Source organism: Alexandromys fortis, unplaced genomic scaffold, assembly GCF_014885135.2.
Source record: "Alexandromys fortis isolate MF-2015 unplaced genomic scaffold, M_Fortis_MF-2015_v1.1 scaffold_3, whole genome shotgun sequence".
NCBI lineage: Eukaryota > Metazoa > Chordata > Mammalia > Rodentia > Cricetidae > Alexandromys > Alexandromys fortis.
The window spans coordinates 8,491,456-8,515,167 of NW_026067909.1; the positions used below are offsets into that span (position 1 = coordinate 8,491,456).

The following is a 23,712-nucleotide window of genomic DNA, read 5'->3' on the forward strand; positions in this document are numbered from 1 at the left end:
CATCCACGGTCCAAGTGGCAACTGCTCCAGCTGACTGCATGCCTGGCATCATCCACAGAGTGTTGTTGTGTTTTTGTTGTTTTGTTTTGTTTTGCTTTGTTTTTGCTGAAAGTGCAGGAGTTATAAGAGCCCTGGAGGTTCAAAGGGAAGACTTCAAAGGAAAGCAAGGCCAAGGTGTGTCCCTGACAGGTTAATGCTTGGAGCTAAAGCCTAAACTTCAGAGGAAACCTAGGATGTTAGTGAAGTCAGACAGGACAATGTCCCTTTATCTTGTTTTTCTCAGGTGTTGATCACAGCGGTGATAAAAAAAAATGGCTAATAAAATCAGGAGCTAAAGAAAGTAATCTTCTACCCAGAGTTTTGGGTTTAGCTGATTATTTTGAAGTTGGGTAGCCCAGGCTGGCTTCAAACTCTCTGAAATCTACCTGCTTCGGCCTCCACAGTGCTAGGACTAAAGGTGCATGCCTGTATCCACTGTTAGGCTTTTCTCTGCTGTTACCTATCAAGATCAAAGAAGGGGGTGGGGTGGCACACGCTTTTAATCCCAGCACTCAGGAAGCAGAGGTAGGTGGGTCTCTGTGAGTTCGAGGCAAGCCTGGAACTGAGCAAATTCCAGGAAAGCCAGGGATGCACAAACACTGACTCAAAAAAAAACCTTTTTTTAAAGAAAATCTCCCAGGCACGTGTGAGGAAGCATGCATTTGCCAAAGGCTGCTATTGATGATGCAGTTAAGTAAAAACTGAGGAGAGCACTCAGTATGAGCCATTGGCCGGACAAAGAGAACATCTTAAACCCTGTGCAGTGCACCCCTCCATCAGAGAGACAGCAGACAGCGGCTGCTCTGTGAGCCCGAGGGCTGTCCACTCCGAGCCAGTTCTTAAGCATGTGGCAGCACACTGTTAATTGGCATGGAGTTCCTGCTGCGCAGATTCTGGGTGATAGATTAGAAACTGGTTTTCAAACTATTTAGTTTTTGATCTCGCGAGGAAGGAGATGGCAAGCCCTACTGGGGTCTTTTGCAGTGTCTGAAAACCAAACAGAATGGGGGAGGGGACCTGGTGCTGGCACTGAGCAGGCTGTGCTCTGGGGTGTGGGCCGTCAGGCCTCGTGATCTCCCCTGCGCCCACTGTTACTACTTCTTTCTCCTCCTCTGTCTCCCCATCGTCTAGGCGTCTGTATACTGTGTGGCTGCAGTTCTCTGGACAGCAGCCAAGTTCAGTGTACCCCGAGACCACAAACTGGCCCTGCCACGCAGGCTCAAGATCCTCCTTCTGGATATGGCCAGACGCCATGCTTCAGAACGGCCATCTGCAGCCGAGGCCATCAAGGTAACACACTATGGTCAGGCCTACTCAAAAGTCTCAGGGGTTAGGTTGGGGAACAGTGGGGAGTTCATGGCCTCAGCCTGTGAAGCTGAAGCTGATAACCAGTTATTTCCAGAATGCCTCTCACCTGTGTAGGCAGCATGCAAATGATTGGCACATCTTGTACATGGTCCTGATCCAGTCCTGCTGTGACCCTCCTTCCCAGTGCCTGCCTCTCAACTCCCCAATACCAGGCAGCCCATGGCACGCCCCCCCCCCCCAGCCCCTGTTATCTGAGACTCCGGCTCTTCAGTTTTATTTACAGCTATGACAGGAAATCTAGACACCAGGCTGCCCAGGACTAGGATTATACAGAAAAGTGCCAAGGGTTGCCCTCACAAATGTTCCCTATGGTATCAGGAGAAATGGGGCAGGCGTGACAGAGCCAATGCCTGCCCTGCTGGGCTATCCTGGAGGGATGTCGCCTTTATTTCAGGTGTGCAGCAGCTACCTCCTTCAACGAGGCATGGACAGCAGCAAGATTCTGGCCCACCTGCGGGCGTCTACCTGCAAGGCAAGACAATGCTTCCCAAAACTCACAAGGACTCCGCCATGCTGTCGCTAGCTCCCACAGGGCCCTGCTTGTCTCTAGCTGCTTTGGAGACTTAGGGGGAATCTAGGGAAGAGGTAGTGACTAGGCAGCTGCCTTCCCAGCAGCCCCTGCCGAGATGTGATGCCAACCACTGCACAGTGCATGCACTTCCTCAGAAAGACTGCCTTCTCTCTGGTCCCCCCACAACCTTTACATAGGAATCTGTAGTCTCCTAACAGGGAGGGGGACCCAGAAGGGGTCCCAAACTGAGGATTACAGGTAGTGGGCAGGAACACTGGGCTCTCTGGCAGGCTTTGCGGGTTGGTTTTCCACCATCTTCACATTCCCTAGAAAGCTACCCAGCTTCACTGAAGGGGCCCGATGGCTCCCACTCTGCCTGTGCCAGCTCCCCCATGCCACAGAAACCTCCTTGAACTAGCCTGGAGGCTATGTCTTGTGGCTGTAAAGCACACATCTGTACACACCTCCTCTTCAGCCCCAGTGGACCCCAACTGACCATTTATGACCTTCCACCCCAGGTTCACCCAGAGGAAGAGACCATCGGTCTCCAAAATGCCTTCTCAGTGGTTGATCTGAAACCTGCCATGGAGCCTGCTCCTGAGAGTAGTCCAGGTGGGCCTGCCCAAGCCTTCCCTCTCATTGACCCCTGTACCCCTTAGCCGCAGCTGACCTCTGTCCTCCATCGTAGTCCTGCCCCGAGTGGACACTTGCAACACATTACACCCATAAGGCGGGATGGCCAGGTCAGAACGGCTGTCTGCCCTTGGCCTGAGCCTTACCCTCCCTCACTGAGGACTCTGCCACCTACAGGTGCTCTTCACAGTCAGTCCCAACCTTCCTTCCCCAGTCCTCATCATTTATAAGCCAGTGGATAAAGGACCCCCCCCCCACCTTATAGCAGCATCACAGCCTCCTGGCTATGGCCCTGTTTCTTCGCTATTGCTCTTCCCAGGTGTTCTCTCTCTCTCTCTCTCTCTCTCTCTCTCTCTCTCTCTCTCTCTCACACACACACACACACACACACACACACACACGCACCCTTAGGCTCCAGGGCTAAGCTTGACATAGAACTGCCTATGGACCTATGAGGTGCCCTGCTGTGAGATTGTACGTGTAGGGTCACACAAAGGCCCACTGCTCCTTCTGGCCCCAACTGCCTACTGTCCCCAGGCTTCCTGCAGGTCAGCAGTGATACCAAGCTTGTTGCTGTCCCAGGGCCTGTGCCTAGTCTACCCCACTGCTGCAAAGAAGCCTGCGAGCTGCCAGCGGCCTTCACCTCTGAGGCCACTCACTTTAAGCCCATAGTCCTGGCTCAGGACACGGGTGTTGCCAGGTGAGTGTCCCCATCCCCTGCTAGCAGTGGTCCCAGGCACAAGCGGCCCCTCCTGAGGTCTCTTCTCTCTCCACAGAGACCAGTTTGCCTTGTCTTCAAAGCCAAATGAGAAGCCCGAAGATGGAAGTGGTCAGCTGGAAAGGGAGGGACCAGGAAAGCAGGTCTCCCGGGAGCTGGCAGAAGACACTGACTTGAAGATGTCTGACCAGCTGCCACCCGACCCTGCTGGTGACTCAGTGCCCCACAGCTCAGCCAAGAAGTGCTCCTGCCCACACGGCCCCTCTCTGGCCAGCCAACAAAAAGGAACATCAGGAACACCCAGCTCTCCTGTCTCTTCCCTGCCCCCTGAGCACAGGTCAGATGGTCAGGGTTCTCTAGGAACCACTCTGCCCTCAGGGTCCACCTCAGCCAACCAAGGCCCTCGACACCCATCTAAGCCACCCAGGGGCAAGGCTGCAGTGAGTCCCGGCAGCCCTAGGGGCCCAGATGGTCATCCTGAGAAGCCTCGGCCAGCAGACCGCAAACTCTGTCCATCCAGTGTGGATACCTCATCACCCCCTAAGATGACAGCCTGCCCTTCACTGCAGGAAGCCATGCGCCTCATCCAGGAGGAATTTGCCTTCGATGGTTACCTGGACAACGGGCTAGAGGCACTGATCATGGGTATGGAAGCCACAGGGGCCTCTCTGGAAGCCCAAGACAAGGGAGAGGTAGAGGGAGGTGGTCCAAAGAGCATCAGTTTAGAGGGGACTCAGGGGTCCACACATCTGTCCTGCTGGAGTCAGTCAGGACAAACAAGGGCAGCTTACAGTTTATATCATGAAGGAAGAGAGTCTTGGGGCCTGTACCCTTCTGATCCCAAAGCCCTGAGACTGCCTCCCAGTGACCCAGTGCAAGGGAACCAGAAAGCCTACCTATATAACCTGAGCCATCCTTTGCAAACCAGGGGAGTATATTTACGCCTTGAAAGACCTCACTTTTGCCACTTTCTGTGGTGCCATATCTGAGAAGTTCTGTGACCTGTACTGGGATGAGCAGTTGCTGCAGAACCTCTTCAGGGTGGTCAACGGGCCAGCCTCACCCTCTGAGAGGTAAGTACCTGGGCCCAGCCATCCCTGTTCTGGGCAGATCGAGCCACCAAACCCTGTGGGCTCAGTGCCTACAGCCACCCTCATCCACTCTGGCTACCCCAGGGCAACTCTGTGGTGCTGCATGTGATTGTTGCTGGTGTTCACAGTTGGGGACAGTGGCAGGAAGGGAAGGAGACACTGGTGACCACAAGTTCTGCTTTTTAACAATGAAATTGCACCAGGCAGCCATGCATGGTGGTATACATTTTTAATTCTAGTACTTGGAAGACAGAGGCCAGAGCATTGCCATAGTTAGGGGCCAACGTACTGAGTTCCAGGTAAGCCATAGTGAGACCCTGTTTCAAAAATATAGATAAGCAAACAAGCAAATGAATAGTCACAGGCAAACATGCTTTTCCCATGCACCCAATCCTATAGCATTTCCACAGCTGAGACTATACCCACCCTCTTCCAAGTGGGGCACTATGGAGCCAGTGCCCAGGGGTTCCGACACCAGGGAGATGACAGGGTCCCATCCTACCAGAGTATGCTCAGGTGACTTTCCATGGTGGTGCCACTCTGCACAGGCCTCATCCAAATGGGGGCCTGACTGATGCTCTTATTCCCAGCACTTCTGAGGAGCCTGGATCCCAGCCAGAACACTCGCCGAGCAGATGCTCGCTGTCAAGCAAAAGGCCCTCACTACATGGACTCGGTAAGAGACAAGCCTGCATCACGAGGACAGGCAAGGACTATACTCAGTGGGGTCCCCTGGACAGCTGCAGGAAGACTTCTGTTGTCAAGGACAGCCCTGTGCTGGGAGACATCCAAGCAGCCCGGATTTTAGGGCATGGAATGTCACAGGACAGTTTCCCGTGCTTTCCTTAGCCAGCATTGACACTGGCTGTCCACAGCTCCTCTGAAAGTAGAAGCCACTTAAATACCAGAGCTGGCCTTCTAGATTGCTAGCTAGAACCAGGTCAACTTAAAAACTCAAAGAGCTGGACCTAGGGGTGCACGCGTTGAATCCCAGCACTCAGGAGGCAGAGACAGGATGATCTCTGTGACTTCAAGGCCTGCTTGCTCCACAGAGCAAACTCCAGGACTGTTGGGACTACATAAAGAGACCCTATCTCAAAAAAAACAAACAAAAACCTCAATAAGCAGTTTGAGGGAGAGAGGCCCACCAACCGTCTGGGGGTCCCTAGGGACCAGTGCAGGGCTGTGATCACCTGGGTGTGTCTACTGGCTAGGATAAGACCATGGTGGTGACTTCATCCCTATTTAAGTAAGTCAAGGAGCAGGGTGATCATGTCTCGGGCACGAAGTCTACCTGCTCCCACATGGCCAAGGAGCCAGAAGGCTGCTAGCACAGAGAGAAGCTTCTGGAGTGGCCAGAGTTCCGAGTACCCTGACAGGTTTGTATATGAAACAAATGTGTATGAGTGAGCTAGGTTTGATTCTTAAATACTCTAAAAGTGCACATAGGAACTGAGAGAACATATCCGCTTGGGATCAGTTCTGGGAGAGGAGAAAGTCCAGGTCCCAGAGAGGTTTGAGACAGCAGGGTGAGTTCCTGAGGGAGCTGGGCCTGGCTGAGCCTGCCCCTTCACAAGCACTGCTGTGTCCCCCGACCCCCGTTCAGTTCCACCTAGCACTGTAGCTGTGGCTAAGGTCCTTCATGAGGGTGTCTGGGTTTCCTCCACAGCTGAGGGGGGTGGTGAGGGTGTGACCCACTGACTGCTATTTTTCTTTCAAGGCAAGGAGAAGCCAGCCACAGCCTGGGGCAGTGGGGGGCCCTGCTCGCCCACAGCACTATCAGATATAGACTCCGACGCGCTCTCTCAGGGAAACTTTGAGGTTGGATTTCGGTCCCAGAGGTCAATAAAAGTCACACGAGAGCAACAACCAGAGGCCGAAGTGGATGGGCAGCCAGGCCCGAGCCAGGAGCCAACCAGCAATGCCTCAGACACGGTGACCCGGCTGGCCAAATCGGAGGACGGTGGCCCAGCTGTGTCCCCAGGTGCAGCCGATTTCCAGAACTGCAGCCCTGGATGGTCCAGTGCCTTCTACGAAGCTGACTGCTTTGGAGCTGATGTCTACAACTACGTGAAGGACCTGGAGAGGCAGAAGGCCAATGGGCATACAGAACTGGAAGCCCAGAGTCCAGTGAGTCTGAGGAGTCTACCCAGTGCTGACGGGGAGGGCATCTGTGGCCTCAGGAGCACCACGGGCAAGGAGGCTTCTCCTCAGGCAAGGCTTCCAGGCCACCTAGGCCCAATGACAAGACTCCGAGAACACCCTATCCCGGCTGTGTCTGTTCTCAGAGCTCTAACACTTGGTGGCCTGTCTCCCTGTAGCCTGCGTTAGAGGTTCTATACTGTGGGCACATGTTCCCACAGCTGGAAGCAGAGAATGACTTCTTTCCTATTAGCTGAGTCTGTGACTTCCAGATGACACTACTCAGGGAGGGGTCACTTGGTCTTTGTGAGCATGAGAAGTGTTGGGTTAAGCCTCCTGCAGATGGGGTCTTGACCCTAGGTGAGAGAAAACACCAGAAGCAGCATGCCTGCAGCAAGTTTAAGCTGGACTTGGGGTCAGTGTGGACTAACAAGGGTTTCCCTGACAGACAGCACCAGGAAAGACCTAGCCAATAGGAAGAAAGGAGTCTGGCCAGCATGGTATACAAAAGAACTTTGATAGCTCTAGCATGGACAGGCAGACCCATTGCTGGGAGGAGGGAGTGTCAGTAGCTTGAGTACGCCTATATATATGGCATCTGTGAACTACAGGCATCTCCACACTTCACACAGGCGGCTCCTGCCACCCCAGCATCCTGGCCTGGTTCTAGGCCTTGCTTTTGGCATCCAGGGGAGTGCTGCGGTTCGATTCATCTTTATCTTCTTTTTGTCTACATTTTCTGGTTACTCTGCTTTCTTCTGATTGTTGTCTTATATGTATATCTGATCAATATTCATCAGCCTTTTCCCAACTAAACCCAGTTGCCTTCCTGCTTAAATTATTCCTCAAGCCCCCCCCACACACACACACACAAGAAACCAAAGCTTTTTAAATTTTTATAATGAATTCAGAATCAGATCTGGCCATAGGCAGAAACATACTATATAGACTGTGTGTCCAAACAGGGAGGAAACATCAGAGCCAAAACTCACTTCAATGAGATACAGAGACATGACAACCACATACCCAAGCCCACTGTCCATAAGGTCATCTGTGTCCCCAGGAGCCTGACAAAGTGAAGGGCCTGGAGAGGAGGCTCCCTGTGAACAGAGAAGGAAGGTAGTCTACCCTGAGCCAGGATGAGCCCGGGAGGCTGGAGACAGTAGAGGGGTTTGGGGCTACACCGACGGGGCCTGCCTTTGCTTACTGAACAAGCCTCTGTCTTAGTAGACCCCTACTCTGCCGATGGTCCTTAAGAGCAGGGAAGCCACAAAGAGACTTGACCCTGGCCCTTCTGAGTCAGAGTCTAGAGAACTCTCCAGAAGCAGCCAGGTGGGACCAGCCTGGTGGGTGAGGGGAAGGATACCTCAAAAGACAGACACATCCTAAGACTGGACCATGTCTCAGGAATCATCCCTAGGGGATGATGGGGATCTTCACTGTGCCTCCCCTTTAGGCAGTCAACCCATGGGTACAGGTGGGGTCTGGCATCCTTGAGAGATCATCCGTCAAGCAGTGGCTTCAAGGTGAACCTCTGGAGCCCACTCCTAGTTTTGGTTGTGAGCCTAACCTTTAATGGCTGAGCCTTGTCTCTCCAGCCCCTCAGAGCCCACGTCTACGGTGTTCTCTCAATTATTTCATTTGCCTTTCTTATGCCAACCAAATGGCTGCAGCCCGAAGACACACTTGTTCTTCCTGTGGCCGCTCGGGCAACTCACCAGGCTACTGTGCCTTCTGTGTCTGCATCTTGTGTGGAAGACAAGTGGTATCCGAACGCTCAGTTGCTCTGGCTTCATGGCGCTGTGCTTCTTCTTAGGAGCTGGAGCAGCAGCTCATGATCGAGAAAAGAAACTACAGGAAGACCCTCAAGTTTTACCAGAAACTCTTACAGAAGGAAAAACGGAACAAAGGTAACACTGTACATCAGCTACCTGCAACAAAGGAGGTATGTTGGGGCGCCTGGAAACCACCTGCTGACTTTGCTCTGCCCTCAGGTTCTGAGGTAAGGACCATGTTGTCCAAACTTCGAGGACAGCTAGAAGAAATGAAGTCGAAGGTGCAGTTCCTGGGCCTGGTGAAAAAGTACCTCCAGGCAAGCAGACGTCTGCCCTGCCCACCCCCACCCCAAGAATGAGTATGGGCCCTCAGATGGGTTTCCTTCCATCGTTCTATGTATCAAGACATGTTAGCCATACACACAGGCCCTAGGTTCAAAGTACTGAGAAGCCCTGACACCCCTAAGTCGGTAGCAAAGTGACCTATAGACACATATCTAGTGGTCAGCCATAATTCACTTCCTTTCCCCACAGGTCATGTATGCAGAGCGCTGGGGGTTGGAGCCCTGTGCTCTGCCAGTGATTGTGAACATCGCAGCGGCCCCCTGTGACACATTAGATTTCAGCCCCCTGGACGAGTCCTCTTCCCTCATCTTCTACAACGTCAACAAGCACCCGTGCAGCGGCCGGCAGAAGAAGGCCCGCATCCTGCAGGCTGGCACGCCCCTGGGACTCATGGCCTACCTCTACTCCAGGTGTGTCCGGTGCCCCAGAAGGACCTTTTTGAGATTTTGAGAACAAAGGGCAGAAAAGCAAGGAAAGTACTGTCTGGTATGGGTTGTGTAATTATTTAGACTTTGAGGATTGTCCGAGTCCCCTCAAGACCTCCTGATACTGGGTCACGGGGTGTGGGAGCAGCATTGTGGGAGAGCCTAGGGCAGGCTGCAAGTTAACATGTGAAAAAACCAAAAACTCAACACGATCATCTACAAGGGCCTCCAAGGTATTGTCTGGATCCAAATCACTAATCAAAATATGCCATAACGGACACAGAGCTCTAGCTGTGGTAGTTTTATCTTCTGTCTCTCTGAGTGTGCACATGGCTTTGGTGGCAGCCTGGGAGATAAATGTTGCAATGCCTGCCCCCAAGTCAGGAAGAGTCCTCACATCTATGCACCGGTGCCCAGGATTGCAGGGCCATTCATGGGACTTGGGACTGGACTCTCATCCCTTCCTTCCTTCCTTCCTTCCTCCCTCCCTCCCTCCTTCCATTCACCCTGCCTTCCTCTGCCCCATAGAGCTCCAGTCTTGCCTTGTTTCTAGATAATTCAAGCTCCCTGAATAAAATTCTTCTCGCCTTGATGGCTGGTCCTGTGTGTAGGTCTGGAGCCAGAAAGGCCACTGTCACCTCCATAGTCCTGACACACTTTTAGAGTCCTCTTTGAGCAAGAGGCTATCAACTTCAGATCTGATTGGCAAGTAGCATTGAGAAAACAATTAGAAAACAAACTTCCCTTTATAGAAGCCCAGGCCTTCTGGGATACACTTGATGTGTGCATGTTTAGTAGACATGCATATGTATGGTGTTTTGAGGTATAATGTAGTATGACATGTACTGCATATGTAATGTACAGGCATGTAGTGGGCTGTGGAATACATACATAGTATACATAATTTTGTGTGTGTGAGTTTAATGCATTACTGTATGCATGTCATGTGTTTAAGTATACATATATGTAGTATGCTGTCACTATTATATGGTGTGTGTAATGTGTGAGTATGTGTGCATGATGCACATGTAAAAATGAGGCCTGGTGTGTACTGGGGGTACTGTGTAATGTGGTATATCTGATACGTGTGTCGGTGTGTATGCTGGTGGTGTGTGACATTACTCCTGGGGTGACATGAATAAATATTTACTCACCCCAGATGGGGAACCAATGACAGACAAAAGTAACGATGTCATCAAAGTCTTTCTTGGTAAACCAATGAGTTTATTGAAGTTACATATAGGAATATGGTTGAGGGGTGACTCAAGAGCATGAATGGCTCAAAGGCAGCAATGATATAACTAGAAGCCCACCCAGCATGAGTGACTACTCACGAAAGCTAGAACCCTTGAGCTCACTGCACAACTTGTGGGCAAATCAGTGGGTCACGGTCTCCTTTCCTCAGGCAGCACAGTTGGTCAGAGACTGTCTCTTCCACACAGGTAGTCTCAGCCTCTCCCAGGCAGCTCAGCCGGTATGGGTCTCCTCAGCAGTCCTGACTACTCTATAACTTAGAGAAGGGGAGGCTGTGGTGTATTGGTAAACTTCAGGGTCTTCCTGAGACTTCTGAGTTGTTGACTTGCTCATAGTCTCCCTTTAGAACATCCTGTTTAAAGAGCCTCCCTTTAGAGTGGGTGGAGGTGTTTCTAGTGGATGTGAACACATGTGTGGGAGTATGTGGTGGGTGGCAGTACTGTGTAGTTTGGGTCATGGATGCTTATGTTCTGTGGTGTATGTTTGAGCAGAGAGCAGAGGAAGGCAGAGCCTCCCCATTGAAGTAAACATTCACAAGGTGTTTTCTCAGCTCTGAGTACTCCATGGGCACTGCCTCTACAAGACAGGCTGGGTAGGGGACTGCTTAGTCCGTGGCTTGAAATATGGCTATCAGAAACCTCATGTTTAAGAAAACTCAGAGAGACAGACCAGTGACTAAGCATCCTTGACCTTGGAGACAGTGTCTTCCACCCTGGAACTCCTGCACAAGACCCTCAACTTTATAATTGCCAGCCATCACATTGCCCAGATTGTTGAAGCGTCACATTTAGAGCTCCTATTAACGGCCCTTGCATGAGACTTTCTAGAAACCACTGCTCTGGGTAGAGATGTCCAATGAGATGCGACAGACCCCAGATCCCCTCAACATACACATACTGTACTAAGGAGGGCTGTCCCTGGGAGCACACAGGGTCACTTACCTCACACAGCAGCTCCTCCTGTACACCTCACTGAGCACGCACACCTGCCTGTCGTCCCAGCCCTCGGTACACAGGACACAGAACTGCAGGCACTGAGAGCCACGGTGATGGTCTGGCAATGAGGAGGGCCTCACCAAGCCTCAAGAAAGGCATGGGTTTGAAATTAGGTCACTGACTCTCTTTTGCTCCCCAAAGGAGTCTTTCAACAAACTACCGTGTGCTGTTCTCACATAGAACTTACCACCTCGGGGGCTGGAAAGATGGCCCAGAGGTTAAGAGCACTGGCTGCTCTTCCAGAGGTCCTGAGTTCAATTCCCAGCAACCATATGGTGGCCCACAACCATCTGTGATGAAACCTGGTGCCCTCTTCTGGTGTGCAGGCAGAACACTGTATACATAATAAATAAATCTTTTACAAAAAAAAACTTACCACTTCTCCCTACACATGCTCACAAACACAGTTCATATATGCTCACACACAAGATTACACAAAGCTCAGTTTGTTCACACCACACATAGCTTTCACACACATCAAACAATACATATATGTGAGAAAACTCACACATACTCTCAAACTATAAATGATCTCCACCACACAAACCTCTCTCTCTCTCTCTCTCTCTCTCTCTCTCTCTCTCTCTCTCTCTCTCTCTCTCTCTTTCACACACACACACACACACCCTGAGAGGCTGCACACCTATTCACATATACACTTAGAACACACAGGCACACACACTCTCTCCAGGACACTCACTCACTGCAGGGCAAGTTTGGAGGGAGGGTCCCGGATGGCGTAGGCTCAAGAACCAATGTCACATTCTACCCTCAGTGACGCTTTCCTTGAGGGCTACGTCCAGCAGTTTCTCTACACTTTCCGGTACTTCTGCACACCGCACGACTTCCTGCACTTCCTCCTCGACCGCATCAGCAGCACCCTATCCAGGTACCACACGGGCTCCTGGCTAACAGGGGTAGGACAGGGATGAGGCTACAGATGAAGTGTCCCTGGGAAAAGTCAGGGCAAGATGGAGGAACTGAGGGATCATGGGTAAAGGAACCCAGCTGGAGTTGGCAGCTGGAGTCTATGTGCTAGGGTGGGGAAGAACACTGGCAGGGGCCTGACTGCTTCCGAAAGAAAGCAGGGGGTATGGGCTGGAGAGATGGCTCAGTGGTTAAGAGCACTGACTGCTCTTCCAGAAGTCCTGAGTTCAATTCCCAGCAACCACATGGTGGCTCACAGCCATCTATAATGAGATCTGGCGCCCCCTTCTGGCACACATGGAAGGAATGCTGTACACATAATAAATAAGTAATTAAAAAAAAAAAGAAAGCAGGGGGTAGCCGAGGCCCAAGCTAGAAGACAAGAGGCAGCCAAGCTCACCAGCCTAGCAAGGATAGTCCAAGTGGAAAGAGGCCTGTGGACCATAGCTTCCTTCCACAGGGCACCCAGGCCAGCAGATTGGGGAAGGGGCACCAGATCGGTGACCAGATGGGTGGTGAACATGAAGGAAGTGATCTGTCCTCAACCCTCACCTGGCCTGTCATCACTTGGGCTCTCCCCGAATTCTTCACCCTGCACGTGCCCAGTTGGGGCCTCTGCTGAGCCTTACCATCTACCTCCAGGGCTCACCAGGATCCTACCTCGACCTTCACTAAGATCTACAGGCGGAGCCTCTGCGTCCTGCAGGCCTGGGTGGAAGACTGCTACACCGTGGACTTCATCAGGAACGCGGGGCTTCTAGGACAGCTTGAGGACTTCATTTCTTCCAAGGTGACTGCTGCACTGGCCAGCCCAGTCAGCGACTTCTGGGGTCTGGCAGAGAAAAGCACTCACTGCCACGTCCCATGAACAACAGTGACACCCTGTGCCTCTGCCTAGATCCTGCCCCTAGATGGCACTGCCAAGCATCTGCTGGGCCTCTTGGAGGTGGGCACCGATCGGCGGGCTGACAGTACCTCGCGAGGTGCAGACCTAGAGGATCCTAAGGAGGCAGAGGAGGACACCAGACCTTTTAATGCCCTCTGCAAGAGGTTCTCAGAGGATGGCATCTCCCGGAAGGTGGGGAATCTTTCCTGGGGATGGTTTCTCTAGCCAGTAGTGCATGCTGGAAGGCATGACGTGTGCATATATACACATGCAGAAACAAGACATGCATGCACGCATGCCCATATGCAAGCGCACATATAGACATGTACACATACGCATGAGTGCTGCTTATGCATGACCCAGGCACTTCCCTGCTGGACCTGCACTTCCTGTCCTGTGGAAGGAAAGCCATGGATTAGCAGGGTTCATTCTATCCTAGCCAGGGTCCTACTGTGACTCCCTGAACTCACCTTCCTGATTCCCAGGGCAGCAGACTGAGTGGAAGGATCCACGGGGGTCAATGAATGGTCTTCCCACCAGTACATGGAGATAGCTCCAAATCTAAGCAATGTGCATGGGTGGTCTGTTCAAGTGACCTGGACGGGAATCCTACCAACATGGAAGGGATTTATTCTCTGGCTCTACTTGAGCCAGTCTGAAGAGTTCTAGGTTGGGCCAGCCTACCCTCACTGGCCCCATCCTAGCCTAGCCTGGCCCACTCACCCTGGAGGGGGGCATCTGTCTTACTTGCAGAGCTTCTCCTGGAGGCTGCCCCGGGCCAACGGGTTGGTGCTGCCTCACCATAAGGAACGCCAGTACACCATTGCATCAGCCCTGCCCAAGCCCTGCTTCTTTGAAGACTTCTATGGCCCCTATGCCAAAGCCAGTGAGAAGGGGCCTTATTTCTTGACGGAGTACAGCACCAACCAGCTCTTCACCCAGCTGACACTACTGCAGCAGGTGTGTGGGAGCTAGCACCACCACGAAGGGGACACACCTCCACATTTGGGTCAGCTGCTGGTGTCATGGGATGGGCCCAGGGATGCTCTGGTGTTGATGAAGACACAGTGCACACTTTGTAGGGGAACAGCTGGATGGTCAATAGAGGGATATGGTTGCTGGGCACACAAGTTCTGTCTTTAAAGAAAGAAGACTGTGCCCAGCAGGAACCTCGTCTCCAGCTACACAGGGCACAGGGCATCCCTTGCCAACGCAGTTCCTTAGGTCCTTGCCCAGCCTGGGCACTGATCAGTTACTGCCTCTGTCCTTGCCCTCAGCCCAGAACCTAGGCACAGGCAGGCCATACCCAGGTCTTCACCATCCTGTAACCCAATGTCATGAGGCAGGTGACAGTGCCAAGTGATCCTTGTCACTATCATCAGACCTGCACACAGGAAACTCTTCCAGCCGAGCCATGACATGCTTGGCAAGGTTGATCTCTGGTTGCACAAATGGCTTCAAAATACTGAAACTCTCTTTGGGACACCGCCTTGACCATCAGGCCCTTGGGAACAGTGGGCTGACCATCTACTTCCATGTCCCCGACAGGAACTGTTTCAAAAGTGCCACCCTGTCCACTTCCTAAATTCACGGGCCTTGGGTGTCATGGACAAAAATGCAGCCATTCCCAAGTGAGTATTCACTCCTCAGGGTGGCCCTGGGAGTCCTTGGTTTGGAAGGTGAGAGGGTCTGGGGAAAGGGGATTCCCCCAAGGTCCTGGCTGAAGGGAAACACTTGGTTCTCATCCTGACGGAAGGATACCTTGCCCACTCTGCACAGAGACCCCACGCCCCCAGGATTTGGCAAGACACATTCTCACACCCCCAGGCGACAAGCACCATGTTTTTCTTCCAGAGCCAGCTCTTCTGAGTCTCTGTCCGCCAAAGCCTGCAGTCTGTTCCTCCCCAACTACGTCCAGGACAAGTATCTGCTACAGCTTTTAAGAAACGCCGATGATGTCAGCACCTGGGTGGCTGCTGAAATTGTGACCAGCCATACCTCCAAGGTAGACACCTCCATGGCTCTGGGGTCAGAATGACCTGTGGGGTGGGTTCTGCATGGCCGTGCTCCTGCGAGACCACAGCCAGTCCCTTCTCCGGGTGCAGGGAATCCACACTTTGTGTCTCAGCGCCACAGTCAACTCAAGGCAAAGGGCAAGAGTGAGGTGTTTACTAATGTCAGCAGAAACATCCCACGCCATGAGCTCCTGAGGGCACGGTGGTCACAGCCCAGCTTGAGACGATCTCCTCTCTCTGCTGGGGATGACCCAGACCTGTGCATCACCTGGAAAGCAGGCTGTGTGAGACCTCCAGCAGGGGACTGTACACAGTCTCTTATATACACACAGTCACTCATCCGTTCTTTGTACACACAATCCTTCGTACACAGTCCCTCACAAGACACGGTCACACATGGCGGGGCAGGAAGGGAGAAAGAAAGAAACCGACGCATTGACACAATCCCTCAGTCTCCCTCTCTCACGGCCCCTCACACCCACAGTTCACCTATCTAGCCCTTTGCAATCAGTCACCTGCAGCACACACAGTCCTTCATGGACGCAGTCCCTTGCACACCCACAATAGCTTACACACTGCCCTTTACAAAGCTGTCAGCTTTCTTGTAACCGCAACAGAATGTCTGACTTAAGTGAGGAGGAGGAGCGATTTGTTTAACTTAGAGCTCCAGAGTTTTCAGTCTATCGCGGTAGGGGCGGCATGACGGAGTTGCTCACATCATGGCGGATAAGACATAGAGTCGAGACAGGAAGGGGCCAGAGCAAGACACGCCCTTTCGGACCCACTTCTTCAGCTATGCCATCTTTCCACAGCTCTGTCAGAGTCCATTCGGATGTGGAAACCATCAGTAGAATAAACCATTCATTAGACTAGAGCCCCAGTCCAGTCAAGTGAACAAGGATTAGCCATTGAATACATAGTCTCTCACGCGGATGATCCTCCAACTGCTTCGTACACACAATATAGCCTCTTATACAGAGAATCCTCACACTCCCTCATGCACGGTTGTACAAACACACAATTCCTCACACCCAGTCCATCATAGTCCCCCACAGTCCTTTACACTCAACCGGTCTTCATAATACTCCTCCATACCCACAGACTCCCAAACACAAAGTTCTTCTCACACACAGTTCCCCACGTGCAAAATTCTTCACATGTATCCATTCCTCCACTCAGTTTCTTTCAAGCACACTCCCTCACCCCACCCCCATCCACTCACAACACATCCCTATCACCATGGTATCTTGTCCCATCTTTATCTGAGTCTGTCCATGAAAAACTTGTCATCCTGAGCTGCCCTGCTTGCGCCGAGGCAGTGATCTTCCTGGCTAAACTGCTGGCCACTATTCCTCGCTGACAGACCCCTACACTGCAGGCTCTCACCAAGCTTGTGGAATTCCAATACTTGCTCAGTATCTGCTCAAGATCCAGCTTTTGTGGGCCCAAACCCAGGTTCTCCCTTAAATCCTATGGGCCTTGAGCTAGACTGTGGATGATTCAGACTGCTCACAGACATGTCCTGGCAGTCTAAAAGAGGCTGTCTTTGTTTGGGTTTCTATTGCTGTGATGCAACACCATGACCAAAAGGCAAATTGGGGAGGAAAAGCTTTATTTGGCTTATACTTCCATATCACTATTTGTTATGGAAGGAAGTCAAGACAGGCACTCAAATAGGCCAGGAACCTAGAGGCAGGAGCTGATGCAGAGGCCATGGAAGGGTGCTGCTTACTGGCTTGCTCCCCATGTCTTGATCAGCTTGCTTTCTTATAGAAACCTGGACCACCAGCTCAGGGGTGGCAGCACCCACAATGGGCTGGACTCTCCCCCATCAATCACTAATTAAGAAAATAATCTATAGGCTGACCTACAGCCTGATCTTATGGAGGCATTTTCTCAGTCGAAGTTCTTCCTCTCAGATGACTACAGTTTGTGTCAAGTTGACATAAATCTAGCCAGCAAAGGGACTATCACCTGCCTCAGGTCAGGACTTCCCTCCAGGTTCCCACCCAGGAAGATCCATTGTCCTCAGCTTCTCAAGACAGGGTCCTCCCAATCCTAAAGTTCTGCACCTTCACCCAGTAAACACTCTGTTACACAAGGCTCTAATTTCTTCTCCTAGTCAGTGCAAGGTAGGATCAAATGAGTTCCTTACCACACAAGCAAACAGAAGATCTGACTGAGCATCAGGATGCAAAGGCTGTCTGTGCAATGCAGTTTATTCCCTCTGCAGCAAGAAGGATGGAGACCTCAGAACATGCTGGGCTCCCATCACCACCAGGACCACAACTCCCCCAAAGATAACTGAACCCCAGTGATCAGGGCTCCCCCAGCATGAAACCCACACTAGCTACATGAATTCAACAGTCACACTTCTGCCAGAACATAAGAGCACAGGGTGCGGGCTTCTTAGTTTGCTGTAATCTGTGATGCCATTAGTATCATGTATGACATTAAAATGTGTCAGGGGCTGGGTAGGGTGGCATATGCCTTTAATCCTAGCACTTGGGAGACAGAGGCAAGTGGAACTCTATGAGCTCAAGTCTAGCCTGATCTATATAGCAAGTTCCAGTACAACCAGGGCTACATACAAAGACCCTGTCTAGAGGCTCTCAGCAGTTGAGAGCACTGACTGCTCTTCCAGAGGACCTGGGTTCAATTCCCAGTACCCACATGACATCTAATGACTGTCTGTAGCTCCAACATCTGACACCCCCACACAGACATACATGCAGGCAAAACACCAATGTATATAAAATAAGAGGAAATAAATTGCTTTAAAAAAAAAAAAAAGGTCAGGTCCTCAACAAAGTCCATGTGACTGTGATGTACAGGACCAGAAGAAAGATGATGGAAGTCATGTCACAGACCTCAGTGTCCCTGGGCATGCCCCATCCCCAGGCACCCAGGGCCCCTCCCAGCCTGAAGTCACCGAACCCAATGGTAAAAGCCAGAGTGATACATCCTGGTGCATAAGCATCCTTCTGGGTCTGCAGGGTGGGACATGAGGACCTACATCCTGCCCTCCGAGCATCTAAATACAAAGCACCACAGTGACAGCTTGGCCACTGCTGTAGAAGGAGCCGTGTTCAGCTATGGATCAGGAACTCTCACTGGGAGACATGAAATAAGACTGCACCATGTCCTTTTGACCAGTGAGCTTATCGCATTTTAAAATACATGTTGTATTGCTGTTCTGCATTTACTTACTAGGGTGCCAAGATACTCCAAAGACTGAGTCTTTTTTTTTTTTTTTTTTTTTTTTAATTTTTAGAGACAGGGTTTCTATGTGGTTTTGGAGCCTGTCCTGGAACTAGCTCTTGTACACCAAGCTGGTCTCGAACTCCCAGAGATCCGCCTGCCTCTGCCTCCCAAGTGCTGGGATTAAACGTGTGTGCCACCACCGCCCGGCCAAAGACTGAGTCTTAACACCTATAAACTTACAGAAAATTGTTGAAACATGGAGATTGGACAGACAGTACAGTGGGGTCAACCAAAGGCATTGGGGAGAAAAAGTCTGATCCATTCAAATGATGTCCTGGGAGCTCATGGGGGCTTTCTCAAAGCTATTGCACGTGATACCCCAAACCAATTGCAGGCAACACTCAGGGCTCTACATCTATATACCACTTTGTTTTTGAACAAATAATTCAAAGTCATGGGGCTCTGTTGCTTGAGAACGGGCTATTTCAGCGGGTCTCGGTTGTTCCTGTTGCTCATCTCTTTTGTTCAGTCTTGTCATGTCGGTTCTGGGGCACAAGCTTACTGTTTTGTGCAAGCCTGTGCAGAATTCCGCTGAGCTGTACATCTTTAAAGACACCGAGCGTCGTTTTCTCGTTTCAGCTGCAAGTGAACTTGCTGTCCAAATTCCTGCTGATTGCCAAGTCTTGCTATGAACAGAGGAACTTTGCAACAGCCATGCAGATCCTGGGAGGTTTGGAGCACCTGGCTGTAAGGCAGTCCCCTGTGCGTCATGTGGGATTTAGGGGGCTAAGGGTATGGGCAAATACACAAGACCACAAGATCTCACTTGTGTTTTCATCTCAGGCCTGGAAAATCCTGCCTGCGAAGATTGCTGAGGTCATGGAGGAGCTGAAAGCTGTGGAGGTTTGTATAGTTCTTTGCAGAGCTTCCCCTGAACGACTTGCTCCATGCATCTCAGGGAACTCACAGCAGGGAATCCGAAACACATAGGCTGGGTGTGGTGGCACACTTCTACAATCCCAGCACTCAGGAAGCAGAAGCAAACAGATCTCAGTGAGTTCAAGACTAGCCTGGTCTACAGAGCAAGTACTAGGCCAGCTACAGCCACCTAGTGAGACCCTGCCTCAGGCCTGTAGAATGAAGATGCCTGCCTGCTGGTTTACCTGACTAGTCTGACATCCCAGCCCAGGCTATGGGTGCAAGGGATGCCTGGACCAGGGCAAGTAGGAGGCCTGCCCCAGTGGCAGAGGTGGCCTAGTGAGTTGACAGGCAGGACACACAGATTAAATGACTGAGCATTTCCTACTGAGGCAGCAGGAGCCTCACAGACATTAGCCTGAGGCAAATACCCAGAGTAGTTCTAGCCTGTGCTGTCGCAGAATTCAAAGCCCAGGGCCTGCAGCAGCTCCTGCGCGAAGGGATTCTTTTCTGGAATCGGAAGTAAGGAATTGGCTGTTTGAGTAGCAAAAGCTTTCTGTGGCTGTCAGTGTTTCCATGGCAGCAAGCTTATGATATCTGGGCTTTTGACCTACAGTTCAGAAACTGCAGACTCATTTTGGACTGTATGTTCAGTGAGGTCTGAGGGGGGCTCTCATGCCCGAGGAAGACAGGTATTAACAGGGACAGGTGAGCAGGCCCTCCTAGGTAATGACTATCCATTTCCCATGCTCACTTCCCTGACTGTTCCTCCAGGTATTCCTGAAGAGCGACAGCCTGTGTCTGATGGAAGGGCGGCGCTTCCGGGCCCAGCCTACCCTGCCCTCTGCCCACCTGCTGGCCATGCACATCCAGCAGCTAGAGACAGGGGGCTTCACCATGACGAATGGAGCCCACAGGTGGAGTAAGCTGAGGTAAGGGGCCTTCACCCTGCCCAGCAGAGCCCACAGGTAGAGCAAGGTGAGGTGAGGGGGCTTCCCTGTGACCAAAAGATTGCGCAGATGAAGTCAGCAGAGGTAAGGGGCTGCACCCAGTTCAATTCGTCCCACCAGTGAGCACAGTCAAGTGCAAGTCCTCTGCCCAGTGCCGTCCACATGGCCCCAGACAATCTTCTCTTCTCCCATCCTCCCATCTCCTCTCATTGTCTACAGTGATGAGAGAATGGTCTTGCTAGGTAGATGAAACCCAGGGGATCTGGTGAACAGTGACTACAACCTGCCTAATGCAAGATCCGCCTTTTGTGTGTGTGTGTGTGTGTGTGTGCACGTGTATGTGTGTGTCTATGTATGTGTGCGCGCACATGTGCATACACATATGGAAGCCCAAGGTCAACCTTAGATGTGATTCCTTAGGAGCCATTCACCTTGTTTTTCGAGACAGAGTTTCTCATTGGGTTGGGACCTGAGGCTTGCTGGAGACTAGGCTGTGTGACCAGCAGGATTCGGGCTTTTAAATGGCTCCACGTTCCTAATACGAAGACCACAAGTGCTTGCCATTGCCTCTGGCATTTTTATTTATATGAGTGCTAGGGATCAACTTGGGTTCTCATGCTGTACAGCAAGCACTTTACCAACTGAGCCTCTAATCAGCCCCAAGATCCCCTTTTTAGATAGCCACCAAGTAGGAAGGAAGGAAGGAAGGAAGGAAGGAAGGAAGGAAGGAAGGAAGGAAGGAAGGAAGGGAAAACTCACTAGCAGTACATGCCTATTGCAATAGAAAGCTATGTGGGCAAAAAGAAACTTAAAGACGAGGGAATGCCACAGAGGTGGGTGAAGAGCTCTTATCTGCTCTTCACAACTTTATGTACGCACAGACATGACCGTCCTTTAAAGAACAAAAGCAACGAACATACTGTTCTCGAACTGAGGTGGACATGCGTATCTGCAGGTCTGTTGTCCCCGGCAGGAGGAAGGGCTTCTGAGTTCCAGGAACCACCAGTGATGTGTTCCCAGTACACAAGAGCCAGAGGCCCTAGCAGAGCTAGGACAATAAGCATAGGTTTGGGAGGTTTGTTTTTCCGTGTTGTTGAAGACCTCAAGTGGAGCAGCCCGACACAGAGGTTTTCAGTGACTATTTATGAAGGGCGAAAGGAGTGGGGGGTGGGAGAATGGGGATGGGGGTGCACAGTCATGAAGTGTGCCCTTGTGACTAAGTACAGAAAACTGCCCCTGCGGTGCTGCGCTTTGGAAAGGCGTGGTTTGAGCCATTCCCGAGAAGACATTAGGATCAGTTGGCTAACATGCAAACTAACAAACTTTTTCTTTCCCCCCCCCCCCCACAAAAGAAACATCGCCAAGGTGGCAAGCCAGGTGCACGCATTCCAGGAGAACCCCTACACATTCAGCCCTGATCCCAAGCTACAGGCGCACCTCAAACAAAGAATTGCCCGTTTTAGCGGGGCGGATGTTTCCATCTTAGCGGCAGATAACAGGGCCAATTTTCACCAGATCCCAGGCGAAAAGCACTCCCGGAAGATCCAAGACAAACTGAGGAGAATGAAAGCCACGTTCCAGTAGCCAAGGGCTCCATCTTGGTGTAGACTCTCTCCGAGTAATACCAGAAGATGGGTTCAGGTGGAAGGAACTCCCAGGTCTGGTTGCGGAGGCTCGGACCCTCTGAGTGGCCTGGAGAAAACTGCTTTTACTTCCCAGAACAGAATTGGAAGCTGCAAGGGACTAGCCTGAGGTCACTCACATGGAGGGCTGAGCCAACTCCAACCTGGCCCCACCCCCAAGGCAGGGTGAACACAGAGTTTGGTGGGCGGGCCTGTTTTGGCTGGAATTTAAAAAATCAAATTTACAAATGAAAAGGGAATCGAGTAAACTACCCCCAGAGCTTCAGACTCCAATACCTGCGGCTCCCCCCTATTTTTCATTGATCTCTCCAAACCCCAACACAGACCCACATCTGACTCCAGAAGAGCCCAAACTTAGCCGCTTGCTGACCAGTGTTTTTATTTCCACTCAGCAAGAAGGACCAAAACTCTCTTTTGCACTTAGCAGCTCCAAAGGGTCTGGAACCTACCACTGGAGCCCAAGGTTTCTAGCAACCTGTCTTGGCCAGGTTTATACTCCCACCCCCACCCATCTGCAGCTGATCCTGCCAAGCCCCCACCCCCCACCCCCGTCCTCTCGGCCTCCAGAGAGTGGGAGAAGCCTCTGTCCCAGCTGGGCTTTCTGCCTCAGCAACTGACCCTCCCCATGGCCTGTTGCCTTCTGCCCCCAGCTTACAACAGCTGCAGTTGACAGAGCTGCTGGGCAGAGGCTCTTGCCCCCTGGCAAAGGGGAAAGAACACTGTACACTGACGGCAGCACCAACGCAGGCTCGCCTTCCTGGGGTCTCTGGGAGCCACGTGGGCCCCGAGAATGGCTGCCTATCAGCCTTCAGCAGCCGTGCATGCGCACACCCGTCCACTGTGTTCCCTCCGCTCTGCGCTTTGTTAGCCAGACAAAGGTGTGAGCGAAGCTTGCTGCCCACGCAGCATCAGGCACCTGGATCTCTGGATCCTCAGCCTCTAGTGTTGGGCTCTGGCTTCGTGGGAAGGGGTCCGCTGGCCAGGAGGGCTGAGAATACGATGGAGCGCAGCTGGTTGTCCAGACACCTTAAGCAACTGGCACCGGCTGAGCCCTGCCTGCCACAAGACCAAGACTGTTCCGTATTTTAGAAGTAGGGATTTTGTAGTGAAGAAGGCTAGCAGTATTTCTAGGAAGCTGTGACTTGTGACCAGATGCTGGATCTTTAATGCTGAGATGTATGTTTCCTCACATGAATTTGCTGGAGACACCAGGCCCTCCTTACACTGGATGTAAGTGGGACCGGGAGTCCTGGCCATGCACATGCAACATAACCGTTTGGGAGCTTTTCTATAAGGATTTCGTTCTGTTGATCAACGCCGACATTTTCAGACTTTGTATCTAGTGCAGGAGGTGTCCAGCGCAAACCAGCATTCCAACGGTGCAATAATGCTGACTTATTGCGTAGGGAAGTGAACAGGCTTTTGGCTTCAGCCCTGTTTGCATGGCGCCCTGATGTCACAAGATACAGATTTCTAAATAAAGTCATTTCTACCAAGCTACTGCCGTATGGTCTGTTTTCGGAGATTTCAAAAACAACGCTCACTTTGAGGCTAAAGTAAGTTCTCCTTGGCTTGGCAGGGGCACCTCACCTAGGGTCTCAAAGGACTTCGATAGGAAATATACCCAGTCCAGGACTGAAAACCATACTTCCATATCACACCACGTTCTTGGTGACATTCACACCGTCACTATCACAGGGACCAGGGGTGAGAGACTCACCTCTGATTCAGTCAGCTGTCTTCCCCCCAAACCAAGACTTCTGATGATTACAGCTCATTTTCCTATAGTGAGGGGGAGGGGTGTGCCTGCTGTAACCTGTCCACCTCAACCAGTGTCTAGTGATCAGCCTGTGGACAGGACAGAGCTGGCTGG

The 23,712-nt window shown here is 51.7% G+C and overlaps 1 protein-coding gene across 2 annotated transcripts in view; it reads left to right on the forward strand.

Moving 5' to 3' along the window:
- Nucleotides 1–23,333, forward strand: part of Kndc1 (kinase non-catalytic C-lobe domain containing 1) — a 46,872-nt gene extending 23,539 nt beyond the window's left edge. Inside the window, exons 10-30 of one of the 2 annotated variants that reach the window (XM_050137910.1) lie at nucleotides 1,171–1,329; nucleotides 1,802–1,879; nucleotides 2,437–2,530; nucleotides 3,089–3,251; nucleotides 3,328–3,914; nucleotides 4,198–4,342; nucleotides 4,951–5,036; nucleotides 6,081–6,490; nucleotides 8,319–8,412; nucleotides 8,497–8,594; nucleotides 8,812–9,032; nucleotides 12,072–12,185; nucleotides 12,866–13,013; nucleotides 13,122–13,301; nucleotides 13,863–14,069; nucleotides 14,658–14,740; nucleotides 14,964–15,114; nucleotides 18,968–19,090; nucleotides 19,172–19,231; nucleotides 20,021–20,178; nucleotides 21,549–23,333. In XM_050137910.1, coding sequence (XP_049993867.1) covers nucleotides 1,171–1,329; nucleotides 1,802–1,879; nucleotides 2,437–2,530; nucleotides 3,089–3,251; nucleotides 3,328–3,914; nucleotides 4,198–4,342; nucleotides 4,951–5,036; nucleotides 6,081–6,490; nucleotides 8,319–8,412; nucleotides 8,497–8,594; nucleotides 8,812–9,032; nucleotides 12,072–12,185; nucleotides 12,866–13,013; nucleotides 13,122–13,301; nucleotides 13,863–14,069; nucleotides 14,658–14,740; nucleotides 14,964–15,114; nucleotides 18,968–19,090; nucleotides 19,172–19,231; nucleotides 20,021–20,178; nucleotides 21,549–21,780 — 3,591 coding nt within the window. In that variant the 3' untranslated portion in view covers nucleotides 21,781–23,333. The remainder of the gene's footprint in view (nucleotides 1–1,170; nucleotides 1,330–1,801; nucleotides 1,880–2,436; nucleotides 2,531–3,088; nucleotides 3,252–3,327; nucleotides 3,915–4,197; nucleotides 4,343–4,950; nucleotides 5,037–6,080; nucleotides 6,491–8,318; nucleotides 8,413–8,496; nucleotides 8,595–8,811; nucleotides 9,033–12,071; nucleotides 12,186–12,865; nucleotides 13,014–13,121; nucleotides 13,302–13,862; nucleotides 14,070–14,657; nucleotides 14,741–14,963; nucleotides 15,115–18,967; nucleotides 19,091–19,171; nucleotides 19,232–20,020; nucleotides 20,179–21,548) is intronic. The other variant, XM_050137911.1, reaches the window with a different exon arrangement.
- The last annotated feature ends 379 nt before the right edge of the window (nucleotides 23,334–23,712 follow it).